The sequence below is a fragment of the Mustelus asterias genome, chromosome 15 (genome assembly GCF_964213995.1).
Source record: "Mustelus asterias chromosome 15, sMusAst1.hap1.1, whole genome shotgun sequence".
NCBI classification, from domain to species: Eukaryota; Metazoa; Chordata; class Chondrichthyes; order Carcharhiniformes; family Triakidae; genus Mustelus; species Mustelus asterias.
In genome coordinates this window covers 10,184,132-10,210,469 of record NC_135815.1, presented here as the reverse complement: position 1 = coordinate 10,210,469, position 26,338 = coordinate 10,184,132, and the positions used below count along the sequence as shown (strand labels likewise).

At 43.2% G+C, this 26,338-nt stretch overlaps 1 protein-coding gene across 1 annotated transcript in view; it reads left to right on the top strand.

The window, feature by feature from the left end:
* The first annotated feature begins 6,465 nt into the window (after positions 1 to 6,465).
* wdr27 (WD repeat domain 27) overlaps positions 6,466 to 26,338 on the top strand; it is a 411,108-nt gene continuing 391,235 nt past the window's right edge. The window contains exons 1-11 of the mRNA XM_078230640.1: positions 6,466 to 6,482; positions 6,889 to 7,081; positions 10,424 to 10,565; positions 13,176 to 13,300; positions 15,064 to 15,174; positions 18,114 to 18,165; positions 18,283 to 18,353; positions 20,381 to 20,504; positions 22,024 to 22,192; positions 25,104 to 25,207; positions 25,429 to 25,493. Of these exons, the coding sequence (XP_078086766.1) occupies positions 6,466 to 6,482; positions 6,889 to 7,081; positions 10,424 to 10,565; positions 13,176 to 13,300; positions 15,064 to 15,174; positions 18,114 to 18,165; positions 18,283 to 18,353; positions 20,381 to 20,504; positions 22,024 to 22,192; positions 25,104 to 25,207; positions 25,429 to 25,493 (1,173 nt within the window). The remainder of the gene's footprint in view (positions 6,483 to 6,888; positions 7,082 to 10,423; positions 10,566 to 13,175; positions 13,301 to 15,063; positions 15,175 to 18,113; positions 18,166 to 18,282; positions 18,354 to 20,380; positions 20,505 to 22,023; positions 22,193 to 25,103; positions 25,208 to 25,428; positions 25,494 to 26,338) is intronic.

Sequence of the window (26,338 nt, the reverse complement as noted above, 5' to 3'; positions counted from 1 at the left end):
AATACTTCTGCAGCCTATCTAAAGTATTCATGAATTCACCAATCCCACTTTTAGTGCCCCCACTCCATCCCTTTGCTCTTAATATAATCAAAACTTTTTCTATTACTCTTCACTTCTCTTGCCACATTCAAATCAAGATTTTTATTTGTCATTTTGCTGCCCTTATTATAATTGAGGCATGCTTTTTTGTGTTGAATCAATTGTAATTCTAACCAATTTTACTTCATGACCCTAAATGCCTTTGTTTCCTCCTTTATAGGTTGTCTGGCAGTTAGTCTCAGTGGCGGGCAAAATGCCATTCTCACAGTTGCCGTTCTGGATGGTGTTGAACTTCTTGAGTGTTGTTAAGTTTGTGCCTGTCTAGTGAGTGGTGACTATTCCATCACCACTCTGATGAGACCTTGTAGCTGAAGAGGCATTGAGGTATTGGAAGTGAGACATTCAGCAGAGTGCTCAGCTTTTACCCTGCTCTCTTAGGCACTGTATTGATATAGACAATCTAGTTAGGCTTCTGGGTCCATTTAAGGGTCTGGCATGTTTTCAGTATTTGCCGTTTTCTGTTATATTTTATGCTGTTTAACATATATCTTGTTGAGGTTTAAATCTGTTTGATCATTTTGAAAAATTGAAAAACTCAGAACCTAATGTCTAATGTTACATGTGATTCCATGATTGAGGAGCATTTGCTGAACAACCCAAGTAAGTTAAGAATTACACCAACAACCAAGTTAAGACTATTAAGTGGCTTGCAATTGTATCAACCCTTGCTAGAAACTACATATATTCATACAGCAGGGAGCTGTGCTCTGCAGGCAAAAGGAATAGGTCCAGACATTGCACCTTTTTTGATTAAACAAAAGTATCGTGGACACCATGGTGTAGACATCATGGCAATGTCTGGACCAATCAAAGTCTGCTTGCCAACCAATCAGTACCTTTTTCTCAGGTCGTATAAATTGTTGTTCCCTTTCATATTATTCTTGCTTCTGTCCTAATGAGTGCAAGATGAAAAGCTTTGACAGCATGCCTCTTTTTTCAGCAATACTAAAAACTGAAATCTGGTCTGTCCTAATCCTGAGATCATAAATATTTTATGCAGGTGTCAAAGGAATTCTTTCACTCTGACAGTACTCGGAATATTAATGACCCCCAAAAACCTGGCATAGAATCTATTAGAAATTTTCAGAAAAGTTGCAGTGTTTTTTAAATCACATGGAATGAAAAATGAGTTGGTGACTAATTGTGTCCTTGGCAGCTTGAAGAGATTCATGGTAATCTCAAAGTGTTCCTTTTATATGGCATGCTGTACATTCCTACTCCAGAAACCAAAGCAGGTTTGCTTTGTTTTGCATCATGTAATACCGACTCATTCCCTTACGCACGCAAATTGATTAACGTGCACAATGTCTGATAGAAGATATCGTTTCCAAATACATATTTTCCCATTTAAGGAAATTAAATTCACTTTACTGGGGGAAAAAAGGTTTACTTAAGCATGCCTGTATTATGAGAGAGAGAGAGATTGGTTGCCTTATTTTTGCACTTTTGCTCATTTTGTTCTGACCAATTAGTGTCATTGTTGATTCAGTGGAAGCATTCTTGTGTGGACGGCACAGTGGTTAGCACTGCTGCCTCACAGCGCCAGGGGCCGGGGTTCAATTCTGGCCTCGGGTGACTGTCTGTGTGGAGTTTGCATGTTCTCCCAGTGTCTGTGTGGGTTTCCTCCAGGTGCTCCACTTTCCTTCCACAGTTCAAAGATAGGCAGGTTAGATGGATTAGCCAATGGTAAATGTGTGAGGGAACAAGGATAGGAAGGAGAGGGCCTGGGTAAGATACTCTATCAGAGGGTCAATGCAGACTCGATGGGCTGAATGGTTTCCTTCTGCACTGTGGGGATTCTATGATTCTGAATAGTTAATTTGTATAATTAAATATATCATATATGTATATGAATTAAAAATAAGATAGACGAAGGGTCCTTGAATATTTTTAAGGCAGAGAGAGATAGATTCTTCATTAACAGGGGAATCAAAGGGATTTGATTTGATTTATTATTGTCACATATATAGTATACAGTGAATAGTGTTTCTTGCGCACTAAACAGACAAAGCATACCATACATAGGAGAGGAAAGGAGAGGGTGCAGAATGTAGTGTTACAGTCTTAGCTAGGCTGTAGAGAAAGATTAATTTAATATATCATAGGAATCGGGGTAGGCAGGATAGTAGGATTGAGGCTACAATCAGATCAGCCATTATCTTATTGAATAGTACAGCAGGCTCAGGAGGCGAGTGGCCTACTCCTTCTCCTAGGGTGAAATTCTCTTACCTCTCCAAGTCGGCGGCTTCCCTATGGCAGAGGCGTCTCCGTTGAGATCTTCTGGTCCTGGCGAAGTTGATGCCGATTTACATTCCTCACCCATGCCGCCACTGGGGAATCCACGGCAGGAGCCGCCTTTGGTGCGACCGGAAGATCCTGCCAACAGGAAGGGATGGACAATTCCACCCCTAATTCGCATGAAGACCGAAGTTCACATGTACAAACTCCACTTGAGTTACCTGATACTTGCTGCTGGAGTTGCCATTTGTCGCATTGGACATTAGACCAAGATCTTGTCTGCTAACTCAATTCCCATAGAACTATATTGACGAAAATACTCTGGTAAAAATCTATCCTTCAACCAACAAAAACAATTTAACTTACCATTCCTCTCATGTCTGAGACCTTTCTATGTGCCAATCAGCTGTCCTGTTGTCCTACATTATAACTTCAGGAGCAAATCATTTGCTGTGACGTGCTTTCTGACTTTCTGGAAGGGCAAAAGGAAGTTCTTTCTTGAAATTATTTCCAAACAGAAAATGGTACTGTAGGATTTATTTGTGACATTTGTTCTGGGAGTTTTAATGGAATAAAGTATTGCCCACTATTGGATTAATACAGCTAATGATAAATGCTCACCAGTAATAGACAAAAAACACTAATTTAGTCAGTTACTAAGGGGTGGATCCAACTAATTTAAACAGGAAACCAAAGGCTTGAAATAGTTATTTCATTTCTGCCTTAAAATGTATTTATATAATGGTGTGCTCCTAGATATGAATTATTGGTGACTCTTGTTTCTGGTTGATATAATTTCAGCTTTCCATTGTCATCTAAACTGCTCGAAAGGTGTAGTTTAAATAGGCGTTAGCTAACTACATTGGCATTGAATATAATGGAGACCGATACTTCCCAATGACATTGGAGTCCAAATGCCTTGGATTGCCATCACACAGAGAAGAACAATTTTGGCATTTGGGTTTTATGGTTTAGGTGTTTTCAATCTCTTCAGTTCTGGAGGACAGGGTTTATACCTGAAAGGTCAGCCAACCCTTTTCATCCTTGCCAATGTTTATTCACTTGTTGCTGTCTGGTCCACTGAGCACCTCCACCAGCTGCATTTTTGGGGGTCCTTGAGGGATTGCTTCCACTTAAAGATTCGTTTCTGGGAGGCCACAAAGTAAAGAAAAGCTTAAATACAAATGAAAAATAGGTTTCAATCTAATGAGTGATTTGGAGAAATAGAATCAGGAACAAGTAAGATCCATTGAACTAGGGAAGTTCATCTCTTACATTTCCTCCATCTCATTGACATTGAAATAGCTTGACGTTTGTTTGGTTCTTTAGTCATGTTTGGTTTGACTATTCTTAGTCTTTCCTTCTTCATAAGCAGGCCCTTGGAGATTGAGGATAACTTGCTTCCAACAGTTTGATAGGTTGGAGAGGGCGGATAAGTTGTGTGCAATCTTCAGATTTTGCCACATGTGGGGCAGGTGCTGCTTGAAAGTCTGAGTAGGATGGCTACTTTGGAGATTTGTGGGCGAACTCCGATGCCTGGTCTTCACTTTAGCACATTCCCGACAAAGGGCGGAACTTTCTGGCCGCAATCGGCCCAAAACCCGCCCAAAACCCGCCCAAGATCAATGGACCTTTGCATGGTCTTCCCCCCTGCCTGCTATGATTCCCGTGGCAAGCGGCTCAGGAAAATTCCTCCCAGAGTCTCTCAATGCATTCGGCGCCTTTTCCATTTTGGTTAGTCACAAGCCAGCATCTCCCATGAATTGGTGGGGACGTTTGACCTCTTTAGAGGTGTTTTGAGGACATCCCCAAAGCATTTCTAATGTCTTCTAGGGAGTCTCCGAGTAGAGTAGTTGCTTTGGGATTCTGGTGACAGGCATACAAACATCATGTACCGCCCAGCGGAGCTGGTTTTGAGTGACGAGCACCTTGATCCCAGTCAGGTTGGCTCAGGAGAGGACCACCTGATTTATTAGTGATCAGCATGTGGACGTGGATTGCCATGAACATACCATATGATAAAAGATTCCAATTTTTGCTGGAAAAGTAAAGTAAAAGTAAAACGTAAAGTTATTAGTCATAAATAAGGCTTACATTAACACTGCAATGAAGTTACTGTGAAATTCCCCTAGTTGCCACACTCTGGCGCCTGTTCGGGTCAATGCACCTAACCAGCATGTCTTTCAGATTGTGGGAGGAAACCCACGCAGACACTGGGAGAACGTGCAGATTCCGCACAGTGACCCAAGCTGGGAATCGCACCCGGGGTCCCTGGCGCTGTGAGGCAGCAGTGCTAACCACTGTACTACCATGCCATATGTGGGAAGTTCTGCCCTGCCAAATGGTGCTATCAGCACAGCAAGGATGGGCAGAGCGGCCTGTGTCAGTGCTGCAGTGTGTCACAGTCAGGATGGGCAGAGTGGCCTGTGTCAGTCTCTGTGATTCTCAATGGTTTTGAGTTTGTCGCTCGCACGTTCTGACCCTGGGGGTGATCCATCCCCAGGCGCTGTTTCCATGACAACGGGGAGCGGGGCAGACGCTGTGGGAGAGGCCGCGGATCTCCAGGAATGTACCGTTACTGAGTAACCGCACCGGGGCTGGGGGAGTCGGGGAGGGCAGGGGCTGAGGGCGGCGGGGAGGGCAGGGCTGGGGCTGGGTCTCCGCCTCTCCCCCCGGAGCCGCTCCCGCACCAACCGCCAGCGCGCGAGCGCCACCGCGGGCCCGGCACGTGCAGCAGCGCGTGCGTCACTCCCTCCCGCCCCACCCCCATTCTCTATTCCCACTCTCTCTCATTGACAGTTTCTCTAATACTGACTCTGTAATACTGGAATCTGTAACAGGGACTCTCAATGTAACCTGTAACAGGGACTGTCTGTAACATTGGAACCTGTAACAGGGACTCTCTCTGTAACACTGGAACCTGTAACAGGGACTGTCTGTAACATTGGAACCTGTAACAGGGACTCTCTCTGTAACACTGGAACCTGTAACAGGGACTGTCTGTAACATTGGAACCTGTAACAGGGACTCTCTGTAACATTGGAACCTGTAACAGGGACTCTCACTGGAACCTGTAACAGGGACTCTCTGTAACACTGGAACCTGTAACAGGGACTCTCTGTAACATTGGAACCTGTAACAGGGACTCTCACTGAAACCTGTAACAGGGACTCTCTGTAACACTGGAACCTGTAACAGGGACGCTCACTGTAACACTGGAACCTGTAACAGGGACTCTCTGTAACACTGGAACCTGTAACAGGGACTCTGTAACATTGGAACCTGTAACAGGGACTCTCTCTGTAACATTGGAACCTGTAACAGGGACTCTCACTGTAACACTGGAACTTGTAACAGGGACCCTCTGTAACATTGGAACCTGTAACAGGGACTCTCTGGAACATTGGAACCTGTAACAGGGACTCTCACTGTAACACTGGAACCTGTAACAGGGACTCTCTGTAACATTGGAACCTGTAACAGGGACTCTGTAACATTGGAACCCTGTAACAGGGACTCTCACTGTAACACTGGAACCTGTAACAGGTACTTTCTCTCTAATACTGTAACCTGTAACAGGGACTCTCTAACACTGAAACCTGTAAACAGGGACTCTCTCTGTAATACTGGAACCTGTAATAGGGACTCTCTCTATAATACTATAACCTGAAACAGGGACTCTCTTTGTAATACTGTAACCTGTAACTAGGACTCTCTCTGTAACAGTGAAACCTGTAACAGGGACCCTGTAACACTGAAACCTGTAACAGGGGCTCTCTGTGTAATACTGCAACTTGTAACAGGGGCTCTCTCTGTAACACTATAACCTGTAACAGCAGCTCGCTGTATAATACCGTAACCTGTATCAAGAATCATGTGGAACTCAATTTTAAAAATGGGAGGAGGTTGTAGTCTTCTGCTTTTACTCAGCAGCCTGCGTCTTTTCTGTTTGTTGAATCGATGGGAGTAAGTTGGAGGCTGGAGTGCACATTAATGGGAATACCTGTCCACCTTTGCTACTCTGCAAGAGACGCAGTATCCATTAAAAGATTTCATGAGGTGATTGGAGCAGTCAGTGGGAGTTGAATAGAAACTTCCCTGGTAACTGTAAACCACTGGGGTCCATGAATGGAATGCTCTACAAAGTGAGTTTCCAATCTGTTACTCTGTCAAGGGAAGTTCCTGAGCAATGGCTGTACTTCTCTGCAGGCAGGGAGAGAAAATCACAGCGAGGCCTCCTGGCCCCCAGCTTCTAGTGGCTTATTTCAGAGCAATGTTAACAGAGTCAGCTTATTGTATTGAAGTAGTGAGGATACCCTGACACTGTCCCTTTGATAAGCAGAATGCTGCGGATGCTGGAAGCTGAAACAAGCAGACAGTGCTGGAAAAACTTAGCAAGCCTGGCAGCATCTGTAGAGGGAGGAAACAGAGTTATCGTTTCGAGTCCACCTGGCTCTTCACCAGAACTCCTATTACTTTGATACTTGTTTGTAAAGATCCTTCCGATTTTTATTTTTGTAAGTTTGATAATATTTTTCATTTTGTTTTTAGAATGTTGGCAAGTACCACCATCCATCGGAGTGCGGAAAATGGTTATTTGAAAGAAGTTATTACAGAAAAGCACTGTGTTCAGTCCAGTACTCCACTGTCACATATTCAGCTAGCTTGTTGCTGGAAGTATTGTGTTTTTCCTCATGACAAACGAGATGTGTGTGTTTGGAATATCCACAATCCAATCCTGCAGGTAACACTTTTTCAAAGAGGGGTGGTGTGTAGTATTGTTTTGTGGACATTGGATTAAAATTGAGTTTTTAAAAAAATCATTAACATTAATGTAATTGGGAACATGGAATCATAGAATCCCTACAGCGCAGAAGGAGGCCATTTGGCCCACCGAGACTCCGCCACCTCTCCGACAGAGGATCCCACCCAGTCCCTATCCCTATAACCCCATATATTTACCCCACCAATTCCCCTAAACTACACATTTTGGGAAACTAAGGGACAATTTAACATGGCTAATCTACCTAACCTGCACATCTTTGGACTGTGGGAAGAAACCGGAGCATCAGGAGGAAACCCACGCAGACAAGGGAGAATGTGCAAACTCCACACAGACAGTCGCCCAAGGCTGGAATCGAACCCGGGTCCTTGGCGCTGTGAGGCAGCAGTGCTAACCACTGTGCTACATGCTGTCTTGAGTTTAAATGAAAAAGATCAGTTTTATACTGTAGCACAGTTGCAGCAATGCATCACATTCAGAATGGCAGTGAGAGTGTCCTGGGTTGAAGACTGCTGTACCACTGCATACTTTGAACTCCAGTTCTGGCAGTTTTTTCTGGTCTTCAATATTTGGGAATTTTCCGCCATGACTGCTTTATCGTAATGCAAACCTCTTGTGCAATATTTAAGTCCATTTCTAAGTATCAATACAAAGCACTTTTTGGAACGAAGGAATGACCAGCAGCACAAATTAATGCCAAATACTGGACAGTTTTTGTGCTGTGGACTTGAATCCACTGCAAACTGGATTAAGTGTTTCCTAATTTATTTCATACTGATCTTTCAGTTTGTTTAAGTGCTCTCTCCAACTGGCAATGCGATTAGACGTAATGTCTTGGCAGCGCAATAAGTCCCCAAATAGTTAAGGCTTAATGGGTTTTCTTGGTTACCGAGGCATAGATTTCCAGCTTGCTGCCTGTGTGTAAAGCTGGTGTTGCAGATTTATCATTCATTGTAGAAATTAATTTCAATGGCTGTGAATCTTGAGCTGATTCAATAATGGGTAATTGATCCATGCAACTCCAGTGTTATAGCTAGGTGGCATGTTGAAAATCCAACACTGTACCACAGTCACTCAGAAAAACTGCTGAGTAAAATGATGAGTAGTTTCCAACTCAGGAAATACAAAGATCACAAGATAGGTTTGGATAAGCAAGGCCATTCATCCCACTCAATCTCAGGCATCCAGAAAGAAAATCACCAATCCTCTCTCACTGAAAGAATAATTGCATGTGTTTTCCAGCCCACACGTCAGTGCTCTTTGTGTGAAGGAGAACTTCCTGAAATTGGTCCAAAATTAATCTTTTTCTTGACTTAAACCTGCCATTCTGTATCCAAGTGTCATTGTTTAACTCAAAATGGTGGCCTGGAATTGCTTTCACAGCATTTATGTTGGTTCCTATGATCATATTGCTGGGCCCACAATTTCCCATGGAGCTGGTTCCCGCTGCAGTGCCACCATTAGCATGGCACCTTGTTCATCATTCCTCTGACACTTTGTTTCATACTGAACAGGGATATGCCCTTCGGAAAGGCCATTTCTGAATGCATTTATTTTATTCATTCGTGGGACATGGGCATCGCTGGCTGCCCAGCAGTTATTGCCCATCCCTTGTTGCCCGTGGAGGGCAGTTGAGAGTCAACCACTTTGCTGCTGCAGCTCTGGAGTCACATGTAGGCCAGACCGGGTGAGGATGGCAGATTTCCTTCCCTAAAGGACATTAGTGAACCAGATGGGTTTTTCCGACAATCGACAATGGTTTCATGGTCATCAGCAGATTCTTAATTCCAGATTTATTTTCAATTCAAATTCCATCATCTGCTATGGCGGGATTCGAACCCGGATCCCCAGAACATTAAATGAGTTTCTGGATTAATAGTCTAGTGATAATACCACTAGGCTATCGCCTCCCCCCAAAAAGAGGTGACTAAAAGGGTGTCTATTGGAGGTATTTTAAGGTAGTCACTTGGATAAAATAGATAAATAAATGGCATTGATTCCTGCAAGTTTCGGCATAACTGCAGGATAGGAATAGCTGAAAAGTGAGATGTGTTGCCCAGATTTTACATCTTTCATTCATCAGGACAAAGGCAAGAATGTCAACTTTCAAACAATCACAATATTTTTTCATGGAGGAGAAAAAGGTGCTGATTAGTTGACTAATCAACCATCCAGTACCCTTTTTTCTTCTGGTATAAATTGCTGGTATTGTTTAAAATGTGGGATTCTTGCATTGGTCCTGATGAGTGCAAGATGAAAAACTTCGGCAACATGTCTCTCTTTCCATCAAGATTTGACCTCTGCACTAGCAAGCGACTGTTGCTAAAAGTAGCATAATATTGTTTCCCTGTGAGAAAATTCACTCTGAACTGATTTTACAATGAAACATTGAAATGTGCTAAATCTTCTTAAGGTATGTCTGGAAAAGCCCCCTGCCAACTATTTACACAGCTCCACCTCCATAACAATGAACAGTTCAAGAAAGTCATTTTTATTTATGGCAGGAAAGGACCAGCATAGATAGATAGGCCCAAAATCTTAATCACAGCACATCCAACATTAATGTAACTGAAATTCCAGAGTTTCTCTTGGATGCTTTTGAATTTTTCCTATGGAGACTTGAAAAATGTTTGAGATGTTCCCAAACCCACAGCCATTGGCGGGGGAGGCGATGGCCTAGTGGTATTATCGCTAGACTATTAATCCAGGCATTCAGCTAATGTTCTGGGGACCCGGATTCGAATGCTACCACAGCAGCTGCTGGAATTTGAATTCAATAAACCACAGCAACATAGTTGGCTCTTGACTGCCCTCCAAGGGCAACTAGGTTTGGGCAATAACTGCTGGGCTCATTCAGCCAGTGATGCCCATGTTCCACGAATGAATAAAAAAAAGGATGAACGGCTACTGGACCAATGTGCAAAATTCCCACTGCCTTATTTACATATAAAAGCCAAGTATGTTCTTTCATCTTGTAAAAAAAAATGTGAATTTGTATCTCCAGCAAAGTTATATACATTCATTTAATCTTCAATTAAAACAGTAAATTGCAGTTTGTGAAACAAGGCACGAACAAGGTGCCAAGTCACCTCAGTGAGTTGCAAATCTAGTTAGAATAACACCTTCCGTTTACACATGCAATTAACCCAGCAAATACTCAACAGCAATTAATAATCCAGAAACTTTCCGCAATTATTAATTAACGCTATTTTAATCAGAGACTATTCTGAATGAAATGGTTCAAGTCCGTATTCTTGCATAAGTCTAAAGTTATTGATGGGTCCATTCATTTACTTTATATAGTCCCTGCAATTAAAAGGCCACCATCAAGCAATTACTGCACTAGCATTCGGAAACCACCAAGAACCAACACTTCTGTGTTCTGCAGCTGAAGATTATATCATTATATGGGATGTGGAAGCATGTCGAACGAGCATACAAGAAGGTACACAGTTTTCTAAGTATTATGCAGTGATTAAAAACCGTTCAGGTTCCTTGACATATCCCATTTCTTGTCTGCTTTACTTTATAAAATATTACTGGGTAAGATTAAAATACCAAGGATGAACAATTATTCTTTACGTACACAGTGAAAAAGTTGTAGTTATTGTACCATAAAATCCAGATAATGAGAAAAGGGTGAGTGGAGAGTGGGTTGATTGTGCGATGGTGCAAAATGGGTAATAGTGAATCAGCAGCCTGGTTAACATCTCTCGATTTAATCTCCGTTATGGTCAGTAATTCACAGAAGGTGTATTCACAACGTGGCCAAACCGGTTGTTCATCAGGTTGTAAGTCCTTCCAGTTGTGTCACTTGGCAGGTGGTAAAGAGTGGGAGAGTTTCTGGGTCAGTCATACTGCAGAAAGCAATGGCAAACTGCTGCAGTGCTTTGCCAAGCATAAACGTGGACCAATCCAATGGAAATCCATGGTCACCAGTGCCCTCTTAGCCCATGGTACCTGGAGGAAGAGGAGAATGCAGTATTTCGCTATTGCGTGTTTTACATCAACACACAAAGACAAAATGACTCCTTATGTGCAGCAACATTATGAATGAGTGCAGGGGGATATCCTCTCATTGGTATTTCCAGTGAAATCAAAATCACTTACCTTTTGGTCACATTTAGAACAGAAGAAATCATCTGACGTTAAAATGTTACAACATGCAGCGACCAAATTTAATGATATTAAATATCATCTGCCTTCATTTTGTCCATTCCACCATCTATCAACATCCCATTGCAGCTTGCAATGATTCTCAGAATGATTTACTACGTTTCCTGTTTAAGCATGCCATGTCCTCCCTCCTAGATCCAAACCGTTGATTTACACAATTGCAAAAGGTGTCCAGAACAGAACCATGTGGAACAGTGTTACCCACTTGCAACTGCTCCTAGGAAATTGCTCTCAACCTTTATATCCCGTTGCTCCCCTTCATCCCCTTGCAGATCCATTCTGCTAACCTGTCCCTTAATCTTTTTGAAGACTGTTTTTTCCTGTGTGGCACTTTGTCAGATACCTCCTGCTATTGTGTTCAGAAAGAAATACTGCTCTGCATGAATAACCTGGCTTTATGTTCGGATATCTTTGGGCGGAATTCTCTCAGTGGTGGGCGAGTGCGGTGAATCTGGCAGGAGACAAAAAGTTGGAAACATGCTCGCGTAAAATCCCATCTCCCAGTGACAGGTGAATGGCAGGTTGCTCTTCCTGCTGGCAGGTGATGCAAAGGCCATTTGCATTAATTTACATTTCATGAATGCTCATTAAAACAGATGTCTGTTGGAATTCCATCAGGCCTTTCAATATTGTGTCACAAATTGCTTTGGGGTGAAACCTGATTGAAGGCTGGCGTGCATAAGATGACCCTCAGTTCTCCAGAGACTTTGAGGTGAGTGCAACATGCAAAGCCTACCTACCATTGCGCTTCTCCTTACGTGCTGGACAGCAGCCTGCCAGGCCAGACTGGTTCCTGCCCTCCATCTCCATCACTGTACTGCTGGATCCACGGACCCTCCCCTGCCACCAACTCAGGTCAGTTCTGTGCCTGCGGTTGGAGAGTACAGGGGGTCTCCTTGCCCCTGGTTCCATACATCAGTGTCTATTTGGTTAGCACAGTGCTGCATGACGCCGTGCAGCCATTGAAGCAAAAGTCCAAAGTTTGACTTGGGTTAGGTGATGAGGATGGGTGGTAGGATGGGCAGGCAAAGACAAGGGGGAGCAATTGGATTTAGGGCCAAAGGGCCTGTCCCAGTGTTGTTCAGTGGTCCAGGCAGCTTTTCCATGATTCCCCATTTGAGGCAGGAGGTGAATGGGAGAAAGGCACCTGCATGCGCAGACCGATGGTATGGCGGTGTTGTGAAAGTCTTGTTGAGAGTGTGAGTGTTGATGTGTGTCCCCTGGTATGCGTGAGATCCATGAAGAGAGTAGTCGCTTGAATATATGGCGCTATGCTGAGAGTTTGATAGTGGATGGAGCTAAGAAAGAACATTCCCTGGCGGAGTGGATCATTCATCCGCTTCCTGCACTGGGCGGGCAACAGTCGCACTGACTTCCTGGGCAACGACCTCCCAGGCCAGAGAGGTGAAGCTGGTGTGCTTCTTTGAGCCTATTCTGGGGTACAGCACATTCCGGTGGGCCTGCACTCCCCGAATGAGGGTCTCAAGGACCCTGGCACTGATAGCTGGTGCTGCCTTCTTCTTGAGGTGCGAGCTTTTTGCCTCTGGGTTCCAAACCTGTTGGAAGGTCTGGTGAAGACAGGTGGGCTGGAGAAAGTGAAATGAGTGGACTGGTGTTTAAATATGGCGTCAGGACCTTTGAACCTATTGGCTGAGGGCGGGCCGATGAATCAGCGAGCGGCCCACCGGGAGAGTTGGAGGGGAACATGCCTGTGTATAATTAATGAGGTTCCAAGCGCTGAATCTGGTGCAGGATCCTGCTATTCTGGTCAGTGGGACGGGCCACCACCGGCGCCACCCGCCACCACACTTCGTCTCAAAATAGGGGAATTCTGCCCTTTGTGTGGGTGTGATTGTAATTTTTAACTTGCTACTTGCAGGCTTTGTCCCGAGAGGCACAGTTGTGGGAACTCTGCTGGGGAAGGTGTTATATTTATGCTTCAGTCCAGATGACCAAACACTGGCCACTTGTGCAGATGACAAAATCTATGTGTTAAACTGTAAGGTAAGTTCCAAAACAATATAATAATCCTTCAGCTAATTTTAGAATGGTTTCGCAATGAGGCCATTTTCTATCGTGTCTTTGCAAGACCAACACAGCTAGTCCCACTCTCCCGCTTTTCCCTATAACCCTTCAAATTTTTTATCTTCAGATAATTATCAAATTCTCTTTTGAAATCCACCATCGAACATGCCTCCTCCACGCTCTCATGCTGTGCATTCCAGATCCTAACCAAAGTTTTCCTCAGGTTGCCTTTGGTTCTTTTACCATTCAACTTAAATCAGTGTCCTCTGGTTCTCGATCCTTCCACCAATCATAGAATCATCATAGAAACCCTACAGTACAGAAAGAGGCCATTCGGCCCATCGAGTCTGCACCGACCACAATCCCACCCAGGCTCTAACCCCATATCCCTACATATTTTACCCACTAATCCCTCTAACCTACGCATCTCAGGACACTAAGGGGCAATTTTAGCGTGGCCAATCAACCTAACCCGCACATCTTTGGACTGTGGGAGGAAACCGGAGCACCCGGAGGAAACCCACGCAGACACGAGGAGAATGTGCAAACTCCACACAGACAGTGACCCAAGCCGGGAATCGAACCCGGGACCCTGGAGCTGTGAAGCAGCGGTGCTAACCACTGTGCTATCGTGCCGCCTACAGTTTCTCCCTATCTACCCTTCTAGACCTCTTGCGATTTTGAAAACCTCTATCAAATCTCCTCCCAACCTTCTCTCCTCGAAGGACCGGCTTCTTCCAGCCATTTATGTTACTGAAGTCCCTCATCCCTGGAATCATTCTTATAAATATTTTCTACACCCTTTCTGAAACCTTCACATCCTACCTAAAGTGTGGTGTCAGATTTCCACAATTGAGATCAAATGATTATTTTACCAAGGCTCACCATGACTCTCTTGGATTTGTACTCTATGCCTCATTCGTAAAACTCAAGATTCCATATGCCCTATTATTTGATTTGATTTATTATTGTCACATGTATCAACATACAGTGAAACGTATTGTTTCCTGCGTGCTATGCAGACAAAGCATACCGTTCATAGAGAAGGAAATGAGAGATCGCAGAATGTAGTGTTACAGTCATAGCTAAGGTGTAGAGAAAGATCAACTTAATGCAAGGGTAAGTCCATTCAAAAGTCTGATGGCAGCAGGGAAGAAGCTGTTCTTGAGTCGGTTGGTACGTGACCTCAGACTTTTGTATCTTTTTCCCGATGGAAGAAGGTGGAAGAGAGAATGTCCGGGGTGCGTGGGGTCCTTAATTATGCTGGCTGCTTTGCCGAGGCAGCGGGAAGTGTAGACAGAGTCAATGATAGGAGGCTGGTTTGCGTGATGAATTGGGCTACATTTATGACCTTTTGTAGTTCCTTGCAGTCTTGGGTAGAGCAGGAGCCATACCAAGATGTGATACAAGCAGAAAGAATGCTTTCTATGGTCCACTTTTTCAACCTGCCCTACCCTGCTCCTGCACCCCTCTTTGAGTTGTCTCCTTTATTTTATGTTGCCTCTCCTCATTATTCTGAACTTAATGTATCACTTCACACTTCTCTCCACAAAGTCTGCCTATGTCAGCTTTTTTAACTGTAATAAAGTAATAGCGGAAATTTTATCTATTTGCCTTAAGCATAATTAAAGTTAACTTTACCTTTCTAATGTTAATAATCAAGTGGTAGACCAATAAAAAGAGAAATTCATACTTGTGTAAAACTGACCTACTTATAAAGGTGTTTAATACTCTATCAGCAGGAGGAGATTTTGGCCGTCTTAGAAGGTCACCTTGGTGTGGTAACGGCTGCAGAATTTTGCCCTTGGCAAGTGAATATACTCGTATCAATTTCTGAAGATCGGACTTTTAAGGTATGGAGGTTGCAATTTTAAAAACTTTTTGTAACTTTGTTACTTTGGTTCTAAAATATTATCTCTAAGTACAATCCTTACAATCCTGATGACATCGGAGCAGAATTAGGCCATTTGGCCCATCGAGATGCTCCCCCATTCAATCATGGCTGATATGATTCTCATCCCCATTCTTCTGCCTTCTTCCCGTAACACTTGATCCCCTTATTGATCAAGAACTATCTACCTCTGTCTTGAAAACACTCAGTGACCTGGCCTCCACAACCCACTGTGGCAATGAGTTCCACAGATTCACCACCCTCTGGCTGAAGTAATTCCTCCTCAACTCAGTTTTAAAGAAGCGTCCCTTCACTCTGTGACCTCGGGTTCTAGTCTCTCCCACTAGTGGAAACATCCTCCCGACGTCCACTCTATCTAGGCCTCTCCGTATTCTGTAAGTTTCAATTAGATGCCCCCTCATCCTTCTAAACTCCATTGAGTATAGGCCCAGACTCCTTAACTGCTCCTCATATGAAAAACCCTTCATTCCTGGATTCATTCTTGTGAACCTCCTCTGGACCCTCTCAAAGGCCAGCACATTCTTCCTTAGGCATGGGGCCCAAAACTGCTCACAATATTCCAAATGTGGTCTGACCAGAGCCTTATATAGCCTCAGCAGTACATCCCTGCTCTTGTATTCTATGTATCCAGTTTTCTTCCCAAACCAATGACTTGGCCATTTGTCTAGCAGCCAATTGTCACAATACTAACTGCTTTGTCAGAGTACATTTTCCAGCTTCCAAAAGTGAATCAGACTCTTCACAGGTTGACCTCTGCACCTCTGCCTTTTCTTTTATTATTTCTACTGCTTTATAACTAAATATAAACCAGGACTCACATCTTGCCAATTGTCTCCTTAATTGCCCCTGTTTACTTGAATTACATGTCCTTTCACTCTTTTTCATTTATTTCCTATTACCAGTTAAATTATGCTGTAATCTCTGCTTCATTAGCCTCTTCTGCTAGGGTATTCCAGGGGTGGGATTTTCCGGACACCCCCCGCGGCTGGATTCCTGGCAGTGGGGCGGGTGAGCCATACAAAACACCATAGACCTCAGTAGTTCCCACCTCCGCAGCAGAAAACATGCTGCGCAGAGGGTGGGTGGGGGGGGGGGGGATCACAGCCCAGATCTTAAGAACCCTCTGTGTGAGAAAACGTCTGCATACTACCCCTTTGCACTGAGACTGGGGGAGAAAATCAACCCATGGCCATGTGTTTAGCACCTGAAAAGCTTGTGACCTGGACTCAGAATTTATGTGATAGAAGGGTAGGCCTCTCCTCTGCTGTCCCATTGATAAACAAGGCCTGCCAAGTGCCACATTTAGGTAGGCTTGTAAATGAACATGCCATTTGTAGGACCCTGATGCAAAATTCAGATGCAGAAAAGTGAACTGTGCCAACACCTCCCAGTTGTACCAGGACCTGAGTTTCCTTGAAGGGATCACTGGAGGCCAGTCAATAAACCCTCTTTCAAAGGGGTTTTGATGGAGTAAATAGGGAGAAACCTCTTCCATTGGCAGATGGGTCAGTAACTAGGACACATTTACTATCATCGGCAAAAATGCAATGGAGGAGATGAAACTTTTTTTAAAAAGCGAGTTGTTCTGATCTACTTGAAAGTGGAAGCAGATTGCACTGCCTGAAAAGGATGGTGAAAACAGGTTCAGTCTTAACTTTCAAAATAGGATTGTATATTTCCCTTCCTAACGACACTGTGGGTATACCAACACCACCCGGAAAACAGTGGTTCAAGAAGACAGCTCACCACCACTTTTGCAAGGACAATTTGGGATGGGCAACAAATACTGGCCAATGGCCAGCAATGCCCAACATCCTGTGTAAGGATAAATAAGAAATAATATTTACTTGAAAAGGAGAAATTTACAAGTTTATGGGGAAAGAGCAGAGGAGTGGGATTAACTGGGTAACTCATTCAGAAAGCTGACACAGGTTTTAAAGATGGCCACCAATCTCTGAGAAACCAAGCTTGCCAGCATGTTCCCTGTTGGGGATGTTTTTATCCCACAAAGGTGGTTGAATCCCACCTGGCAAATGCCAACTACCAGGAAACACTCCTGTTTTCCTGCTGGTGGCTACACTTAGTTTTCATTCCGGAGAATTGTGCACCGTGTCTATATATGTGGCTACACACAGCAGCAAAAACAATTGCTCCCTCATAGTTTGAGTGTGTAATAAATTGATATACAAAAGCAAGGTCCCCAGATTGACCTGCAGACAGCTGCTAGCCCCACTGCCCACTCTGGGCCACCTGGCCTGATTGTGAACCTTGGCATTGGCTGAAATTAATTAGTCCCTGACAGGTGAGCAGCACTATCGCACTTGACCTACAGGTGCCTAAATTAGGATGACGAGGCTTGAGGACAAAAATAGTTTGGTCTTAAGGTCTCGCCATTCTGGTGCCCTGCTTGAATTGCACAGGGTTTGGAGCATGAATGCATTAGGAATCTGTACGTCTTGTGGCGCAGCGGCAGTGTCCCAGAAACTCCAGGTTCAAGTCCACACTTCAAGATTTGATGGTCACAGAAGGAACATTTATGATGTGGCAGAACAAGTTGATTATCAATCAATAAATCCTTCCAATACACCTGACGGCAGGCGGTAAAGATAAGGAGTGTTTTCTGTACAGGTACATAGCAGAAGGCAACAATAAACCACCACAGCACTTTGCCAAGTGTAACCATGGACCAATCCAGTGGAAGACCATAGTCACCAAAGCCCTCTTGGGCCTGAAACCTAAAAGGCATAATCAAAGACCTTTGGAAGTTTCTAATAAGACACATATCGTTTAAAAAAACTCCTTGACGTTGAAATTTATAATACATTGACAACATGACAAACTTTATTCTGTAGCAATGAATTTCTCTTTTTTTCACATAAGGTTTGGGATCTCACCAGTAATGCATTGCTGTATCAGTCAGCAGTTTTATCAGGTAAGTTTGCATGAGTCACAATAAATCTTCCATCGGTGAAGGTGTTGTAATCATTTCTAAGCTGTATGTCTGATGATAGAAATCCTGACATAAAGTCTGTATTTCATCTTTATTTAGGTTCCCCCCTGTTAAGCTTATGCATGGACAACAGACCGAATCAGTTTATCACTGGATCTGCTAATGGACAGGTATGAGCAGGAATTTAAAAAGTTAAAGTGTCACAAGTAGGCTTTCATTAACACTGCAATGAAGTTACCGTGAAAATCCCCTAGTCGCCACACTCCGGCGCTTGTTCGGGTACACTGAGGGAGAATTTAGCTTGGCCAAGGCACCTAACCAGCACGTCTTTCGGATTGTGGAAGGAAACCGGAGCACCCAAAGGAAACCAACGCAGACGTGGGGAGAACGTGCAAACTCCACACAGTGACCCAAGCCGGGAATTTAACCTCGGGTCTCTGTAGCTGTGAGGCAGCAGTGCTAACCACTGTACCACCGTGCTGCCCCATATCTTTGTGCAAAATTCCTAAATGATTGGAGAAAAGATAGCAAAAGATTTTCAGATTTGAGTTGGTGGAGCAATGTTAATTCAATTAAGAAAAGGTTCTCCTATCAGATGCATTTGTATGTGCATAAAGCCTTATCAAATTAGTTTTCGATCTTTAATTTCAAGGGGAACTTTGTTGCATTCCTCTATTTATCTGCCTATTTATGTCTATCCAATAATCCTACCTGCTCCTGTTACATTGCGCGTCATGGTGGCACAGTGGTTAGCACTGCTGCCTCACAATCAATTCCAGCCTCGGGCCACTGTCTGTGTGGAGTTTGCACATTCTCCCGTGTCTGTGTGGATTTTCTCCGGGTGCTCTGGTTTCCTCCCACAGTCTGAGAGATGTGTGGGTTAGGTAGATTAGCTATGCTGAATCGGCCCTAATGTCAGGGGGGTTAGCAGGGTAAATGAGGGTTACGGGAATAGGGCCTGGGTAGGACTGTGGTCAGTACAGACTCGATGGGTCAAGTGGCCTCCTTCTGTACTGTAGGGATTCTATAATTCTATGATTTCAAATATCGCACCTCAGGTATCACACCTTATATGTGAAGTACATATTTTTGTTACTAATTCAGCTCAAATTTCATATTCAAAAAACTACTACAAATCTCAATGGAACAGGTAGGGAGTGTGCCAATCAAAGATAGGCAAGGTATTTAAATAAATTCCCAATGAAAAGCTATAGGACTGCATGAAAATAATCAATCGTCAGAAAATGGAAGAACCGATGGACTTGATCCAGAAACCAACTTGGACTCTGTCTGTACCAGAAAATGTATAACTGGAAATGACAAATCGTGACATTATAAATTCATGAATACACAATGGGCAGGATTTTACCACCTTGTCGTCCCCAGTAGTCACCGTGGCGAACTGGGAAAATAGTGTGCAATGCTAAACATCCAATTCGCCCTGGTGAGATATGCTTTGCTATCTTCCCTGGCCCCTTTTTAATGGTGCGAACCACTTCACGCCCAAAATGATCGCGAAGCCTATTAACATGAATTTGACTCGATTTCAGTATCATTAGCGAGTCCGGAATATAATCGTTCCCCCCGTAACCTCCCGGATGCTTCCCACCTCTCCAGCAAGACGTCACGCTGGCGCCAATTAGTACTGCGCCTTAAAAGTGTGGCTCTGACGCAGCAGTAGTGATGGGGAGCTCGGAAGTGAGTACTGCTGAGCACCAACCTCGGGAGTGGGGGTGTGGTCTCAGCCATCTTCGTGGGGTGGGGGGCTTTCCTGGGTGTAGGGGCTTGGGGGGGGACTCGTGCTGGTGTGAGGGTCCCCCGGTCGGGGGTCGACCAATGAAAATTTGAATTTTCATCATGAAACTGTTTAATCTTTCCATTTTGTAAATTGTACTAAATGGTTACGTCAGATCAGCCATGATCTTATTGAATGGCGGGGCAGGCTCGAGGGGCTAGATGGCCTACTCCTGCTCCTATTTCTTATGTTCTTATGTTACACCGTTTGGTTACAGTGTTTTTTCCTTAAAGGTTTCTTTAAGTGATGGTTATCTCTCGTAATTTTTCCAGTCAGTTGGTTTATGAACAATATATGGAGCAGACACTTATCTGTGTAATAACTACAACTAAAGATTGTCAATCTGTTCATTTCTGTTCATAATTTGTGTTTTGATAATTAATCCTAAATTGCTTCTTGTAGTTGGATGTTTTCACTTTACTGGATAGCCAGCAGTGTCGCCGTGTGCTGCACATTGACCTACAGAAAGAACAGCAGAAATACTGCAGCAAAATCCAGCAGAAAGTCAGATTATCGGAGAATTCAGGTACTGAACTAGATTCAATTATTTTAACCTCACTCATTTCAGCATTATTGCTTCGTTTCATATCTTTATGGAGGGCCCGGTTAGCTCGACAGCTATTGAGTGATTCAGAATAATGCCAACAGCATGGGGTTCGATCACCATTCCAGCTGTGTTAGACTTGGGGCCTGCCTCTTCGCCCTTTCCTGTAGTGGAATCATGGTATAAGATAAGGTTCAGTGACCCTGGAATAATTGAGAATGCTACCTGAACAAGAAGAATACCTTTATCAATAACCTGGAGCTCTGTGTCACGAGCACAGTAACTAAATCTGTAAATGCTACTGAATTAGTGAGGGTGTCATGCCACAGGATAATTTGCATGTATTTGGAAATTGTGCAGAAAGGTGGCAGATTAAATTCATTGAAGAAAAGTGCTTCATTTGTGGACAATAAAAGGTCTCCATTCTGGCACCTATTACTTAAATGAGTCGCTTAAATAATCTGCACAGAAAATGAACGAGGTAGGGTTTTTAAAATTATTCTGATAACTTCAAGTTATTGTCAATATTCAGGGGTAGTGAATAAAAGAAAATCGTAAATGGTGTCTTGTGTGACTGCAACTGGTTAATTATCCCTCATTGACCTCTCTGGGTTCTTTAACATGATTCAACACACTATCATTCTCCAACACATTTTTGTATTGTTCAGCTCAGTGGAACTACCATCATCTAGTTCCACTTTGTGTGATCTGATTGTATCCAGGACATCTCCAACAATGACTTAACACCCTATACCATTACCTCTGGAGTCTTCACAGATCTATTCTTGGTTTCCTCATCCACCTGTATCCACTTGGTGGCATCATCTAAAGAGCCACAAATACTCCCAGCTCTACCTATCTGTCACCTCTGTTGTCCTCTCCACTGCCTCTTGCAAGACTACTTGTCTGACATCCAATTCTCAATTGAGTTTCCAGGCCACATTTCTGGTCCAATTGCCACAACTCTTATCTATACTTTTGTCACCTCGAGACTTCACTATTCCAATGCGTTCTCCCAGCCTTGATCTTCCATAACTGAAGCTCATTTGAAACTCTGGTGCCGATATCCTGATGCAGGTCCCCAACATCTATTGCACCGGTCTACCTAGTACCCCAACATATCAAATTTACAATTCTCATCCTCATTTTTAAATCTCTTTAGGCCTTTTCCTGTCCCCATTTTAGTAGCTTCCTTAATTCCTATAACAGCTCCTGAAGTCTCCATTCCACTGACTTGTGCATCTCTCTTTGTTTGCTCTACCATTATTGGCTATGCTTGCGGTTGATTAGCCACATATTCTGGATTTCACTCCCTATAATCTACTGTCTCTCAACCTCCATCTCTTCCTTTAAGACCCACCTCTTGACTTTTGGGAACCCCTCCTAATAATTCCAAGACAGGCTGTGTCCATTTTTTTGATTATACCTCTGTTATCCAACTTTCATAATTCACATTTTATGCCTTTTGTTGATGTATAGTTAATCATTTTTCTGTTTACAGATGCTAACTGTATAAACAGTCTGGGTAATTGTAAGAATCTGCACTATTCTTCACCCTATCTCAATGGGAATGATTTGGAAGGTGGATCACGTGCATGCATTGAGCTTCCAATCCTCAGAATGTCTCATTGTGGATATTTATTAAGTAGTTTACTGAAAAAGGATTCAAGGTATGTATGTATCTTTTCTCATTCAAATTGCAAATGGATGCAGGTTTGAATAAGAAAGTATTACCTTAATACCTTTACACTTCACCCTTATCCATACTCACAGACCAATGAAGGGAGGCCTCCTTGCAGTGCCATGTTAAGGCAGGGCAGTGAGTCGTTGGCAAAATGAGACTGGGGAGCAAGTGAGAGTGTGTGGAGTGCGGCAGATAAGAGAAGTTTTTCACAGAGTGGAAATTTAGGAATTTAGGAAAAAGAGGTTAGTGAAAGATGAGGTTGTGAGTCTTGGGGTAAAAGTCCAGGTGGGAAAGTTACTTGGATGAACTGTGGAGGTGGGTTTGGACTTTTGGTTACCTCTTTGTCTATTTTTAATGGGTTACCAGTCTGCAACTATTGTGACAACTGGAAGGTAACGAATATCTGGTTAGTTGTTTTTCTATAAAAGCAACATGAATGAATGAGAAATAAAACTATTTATTTTATTGCTTTATAACTGGTTATTTTATCTTTTAGACAATCAATCAGATATCTAGGGCATGAGCCTAATCTCAAAGAATCATGGGCAGGATTTTTAAAAAGTTTATTTATTAGTGTTACCAGCATGCTTACATTAACACTGCAATGAAGTTACTGTAAAAATCCCCCAGTCGCCACACTCCAGCACACGGAGGGAGAATTTAGCATGGCCAATGCACCTAAACAGCACATCTTTCAGATTTTCAACAATCTCATTAGTGACAGACAGCATGGTTTTGTAAGAGGGAGGTCGTGCCTTACAAATTTGGTGGAGTTTTTTGAGGAAGTGACAAAAACGGTTGATGAAGGAAGGGCCGTGGATGTCGTCTATATGGATTTCAGTAAGGCATTTGACAAAGTCCCACATGGCAGGTTGGTTAAGAAGGCTAAGGCTCATGGGATACAAGGAGAAGTGGCTAGATGGGTGGAGAACTGGCTTGGCCATAGGAGACAGAGGGTAGTGGTCGAAGGGTCTTTTTCCGGCTGGAGGTCTGTGACCAGTGGTGTTCCGCAGGGCTCTGTACTGGGACCTCTGCTATTTGTGAGATATATAAATGATTTGGAAGAAGGTGTAACTGGTGTAATCAGCAAGTTTGCGGATGACACGAAGATGGCTGGAATTGCGGATAGCGAAGAGCATTGTCAGGCAATACAGCAGGATATAGATAGGCTGGAAAATTGGGCGGAGAGGTGGCAGATGGAGTTTAATCCGGATAAATGCGAAGTGATGCATTTTGGAAGAAATAATGTAGGGAGGAGTTATACAATAAATGGCAGAGTCATCAGGAGTATAGAAACACAGAGGGACCTAGGTGTGCAAGTCCACAAATCCTTGAAGGTGACAACACAGGTGGAGAAGGTGGTGAAGAAGGCATATGGTATGCTTGCCTTTATAGGACGGGGTATAGAGTATAAAAGCTGGAGTCTGATGATGCAGCTGTATAGAACGCTGGTTAGGCCACATTTGGAGTACTGCGTCCAGTTCTGGTCGCCGCACTACCAGAAGGACGTGGAGGCATTGGAGAGAGTGCAGAGAAGGTTTACCAGGATGTTGCCTGGTATGGAGGGTCTTAGCTATGAGGAGAGATTGGGTAGACTGGGGTTGTTCTCCTTGGAAAGACGGAGAATGAGGGGAGATCTAATAGAGGTATGCAAGATTATGAAGGGTATAGATAGGGTGAACAGTGGGAAGCTTTTTCCCAGGTCGGAGGTGACGATCACGAGGGGTCACGGGCTCAAGCTGAGAGGGGCGAAGTATAACTCAGACATCAGAGGGACGTTTTTTACACAGAGGGTGGTGGGGGCCTGGAATGCGCTGCCAAGCAGGGTGGTGGAGGCAGGCACGCTGACATCGTTTAAGACTTACCTGGATAGTCACATGAGCAGCCTGGGAATGGAGGGATACAAACGATTGGTCGAGTTGGACCAAGGAGCGGCACAGGCTTGGAGGGCCGAAGGGCCTGTTTCCTGTGCTGTACTGTTCTTTGTTCTTTGTTTAATTGTAGTAATGATGGCAAAACCATCAGCTCCTCTGAAATGGATAGCACCTTTTTGAGCCGCAAATGTGCTGTTAAATGAGGAAATGCAGAAGTTGTTGTCAGTGTACACTCTGTGTCTGTGCTGTTGTGATGCCCTGCCAGAAAGGTACCAATTAGAAATCATTGAATGAACAAGAACGTACACTGTTGCACCATTGGCCTTGCCGAAAGAACTCTTGACAAAGTTACACCTTGTTGATTGGTGTGTAACTGGGTTTATAACAGTGTACTCAGATTCTAATTACTGTTAAACACGCTCACCTGCTCTGAAAGAATAATTTTATATTTGTTGAATGTAAAATGTATTCATATGATAAGAAATTCCACCGTTTTAATGAATTGTTTTTAGAGTTTGGTATTATATTCTGGCTTCTACCCTAACCTGCTACCATAATCATATGTATATGTTCCCACTATTTAATTAAAAAAATAAAGTGAAGAGATTCAGTGTTTATTTTTCATTCTGGTTTGCTGCCTGTGAGAATACTTCAGTGTGATTGGCTGTCTAAACTATTTGATAACAACACGGTGGCTGCATACCTGGAGATTCTCCTAACCGTGTGCCAAACTGACACTGGAAAAGAGCGAATCCACTTCACAAAGACCGCTACATCTTTGTGGGCAGTTTTCTATGTGGTCAGCGGTGAGCCACTTTACCACTGACCACAAAATGTGTCTACTGTCAGACAGTCACCACAAACTCAAAATATTTTGTTACAGGGATAGAAATGATCACTTATAAATAATCGAGAACATTGCTGGCCACTGGTGCTTTATCATTAATCAACTCTATGGTTTTTGCTGTTATGTTTATTTGGATATGTTTGATTGTTTATGTTATTGTATGTTTTCTCTTTCAGTATTACACCAGAAGGTTGTAGCAGCCTATGGATAGGGACGATAAATGGCCTGTTCAATATTAATCTGGCCACTGGCGAAATCGATGCTACTGTACAATTTGAAGGTAATTTTTATATCATGTTTGCACCTTATTTATGCACATTGTCCATTCAAATCTTAGTCTTTGTGATTTTATCTTAATCATTTAATTCCTGTTAGTTTAGTTAATTTAAAATACTTAACCACTTGCAGTTTTACTGAAATAATTTGTCTTATTTCATATTACATTGTTTGCATAAAGATGCCTAAAAATCTCATATGTTAACCTAAAATGTATTTTTTCAGATCATCTTGGGTTAAGCATTAAGACAGCTGGATCTTGTGCAATAGGAAATGGAAGCACTAACAAGGCAAGAGAAAATGATTAAATGTCTCTTCAACAGGAAATGAACAAAATATACTGGCTGGTATTCTACAACCTCGCCCGTGGCTGGGGTTTCCCGGTCCCGCTGTTGTGAATGGAGATTTGGCTGAGCGCCAAATTCTCCCTTCTCTCTGGCAGGGGGCATGCAACATCGGGGAATTCTGGCCACTATTTTTAATGTTGTATATATTCTAACTGCTCCTTAATCCAGCTATATGTGCACAGAATTTCTATTGTATTCCCATTGAAGATAAATAATATGTCAGTGCAGTAATGCTATTGGTTGGAACTTGGCAAGTGACCCTGTGGAGTGATGGAACCTGATTTTCTCTCAGTGCTCTTCTCTCCAACTCCATTATAATAGTAACAACTTGCATTGATATATCTCTGTTAACATAATTAAAACATCCCAAGGCACTTCACAGGAGCATAATCATTGACAATAATTGAACAACATTGGGAGATATTAGGACAGATGATCAAATATTTTGTCAAAGGGATAGGTTTTAAGGAGTATCTTAAAAGAGAGACAGAGGATTGGGGAAGGAATTCCAGTGCTAGATTCAAGACACTTGATGGTATGGCCACCAATGGTTGGCTGAAAGAGATCAAGGAAGCCATTGTTGGGGGAATACAAAATTATTGGGGTGTTGTATGGCTGAAGAAGGTTATAGAGATAGGGAGGGTGGGAGCTAATGGAAAATAAGGATGAAATTTTAAATGTGAAGTGTTACCAGACTGGGAGCCAATGTAGAACAGTGACAGTGGCTGGTGTTGGGCGACCCAACAGGTGAAAGGCAAAGCCTAGCTTAAAAAAACAGAGGGAGGGCT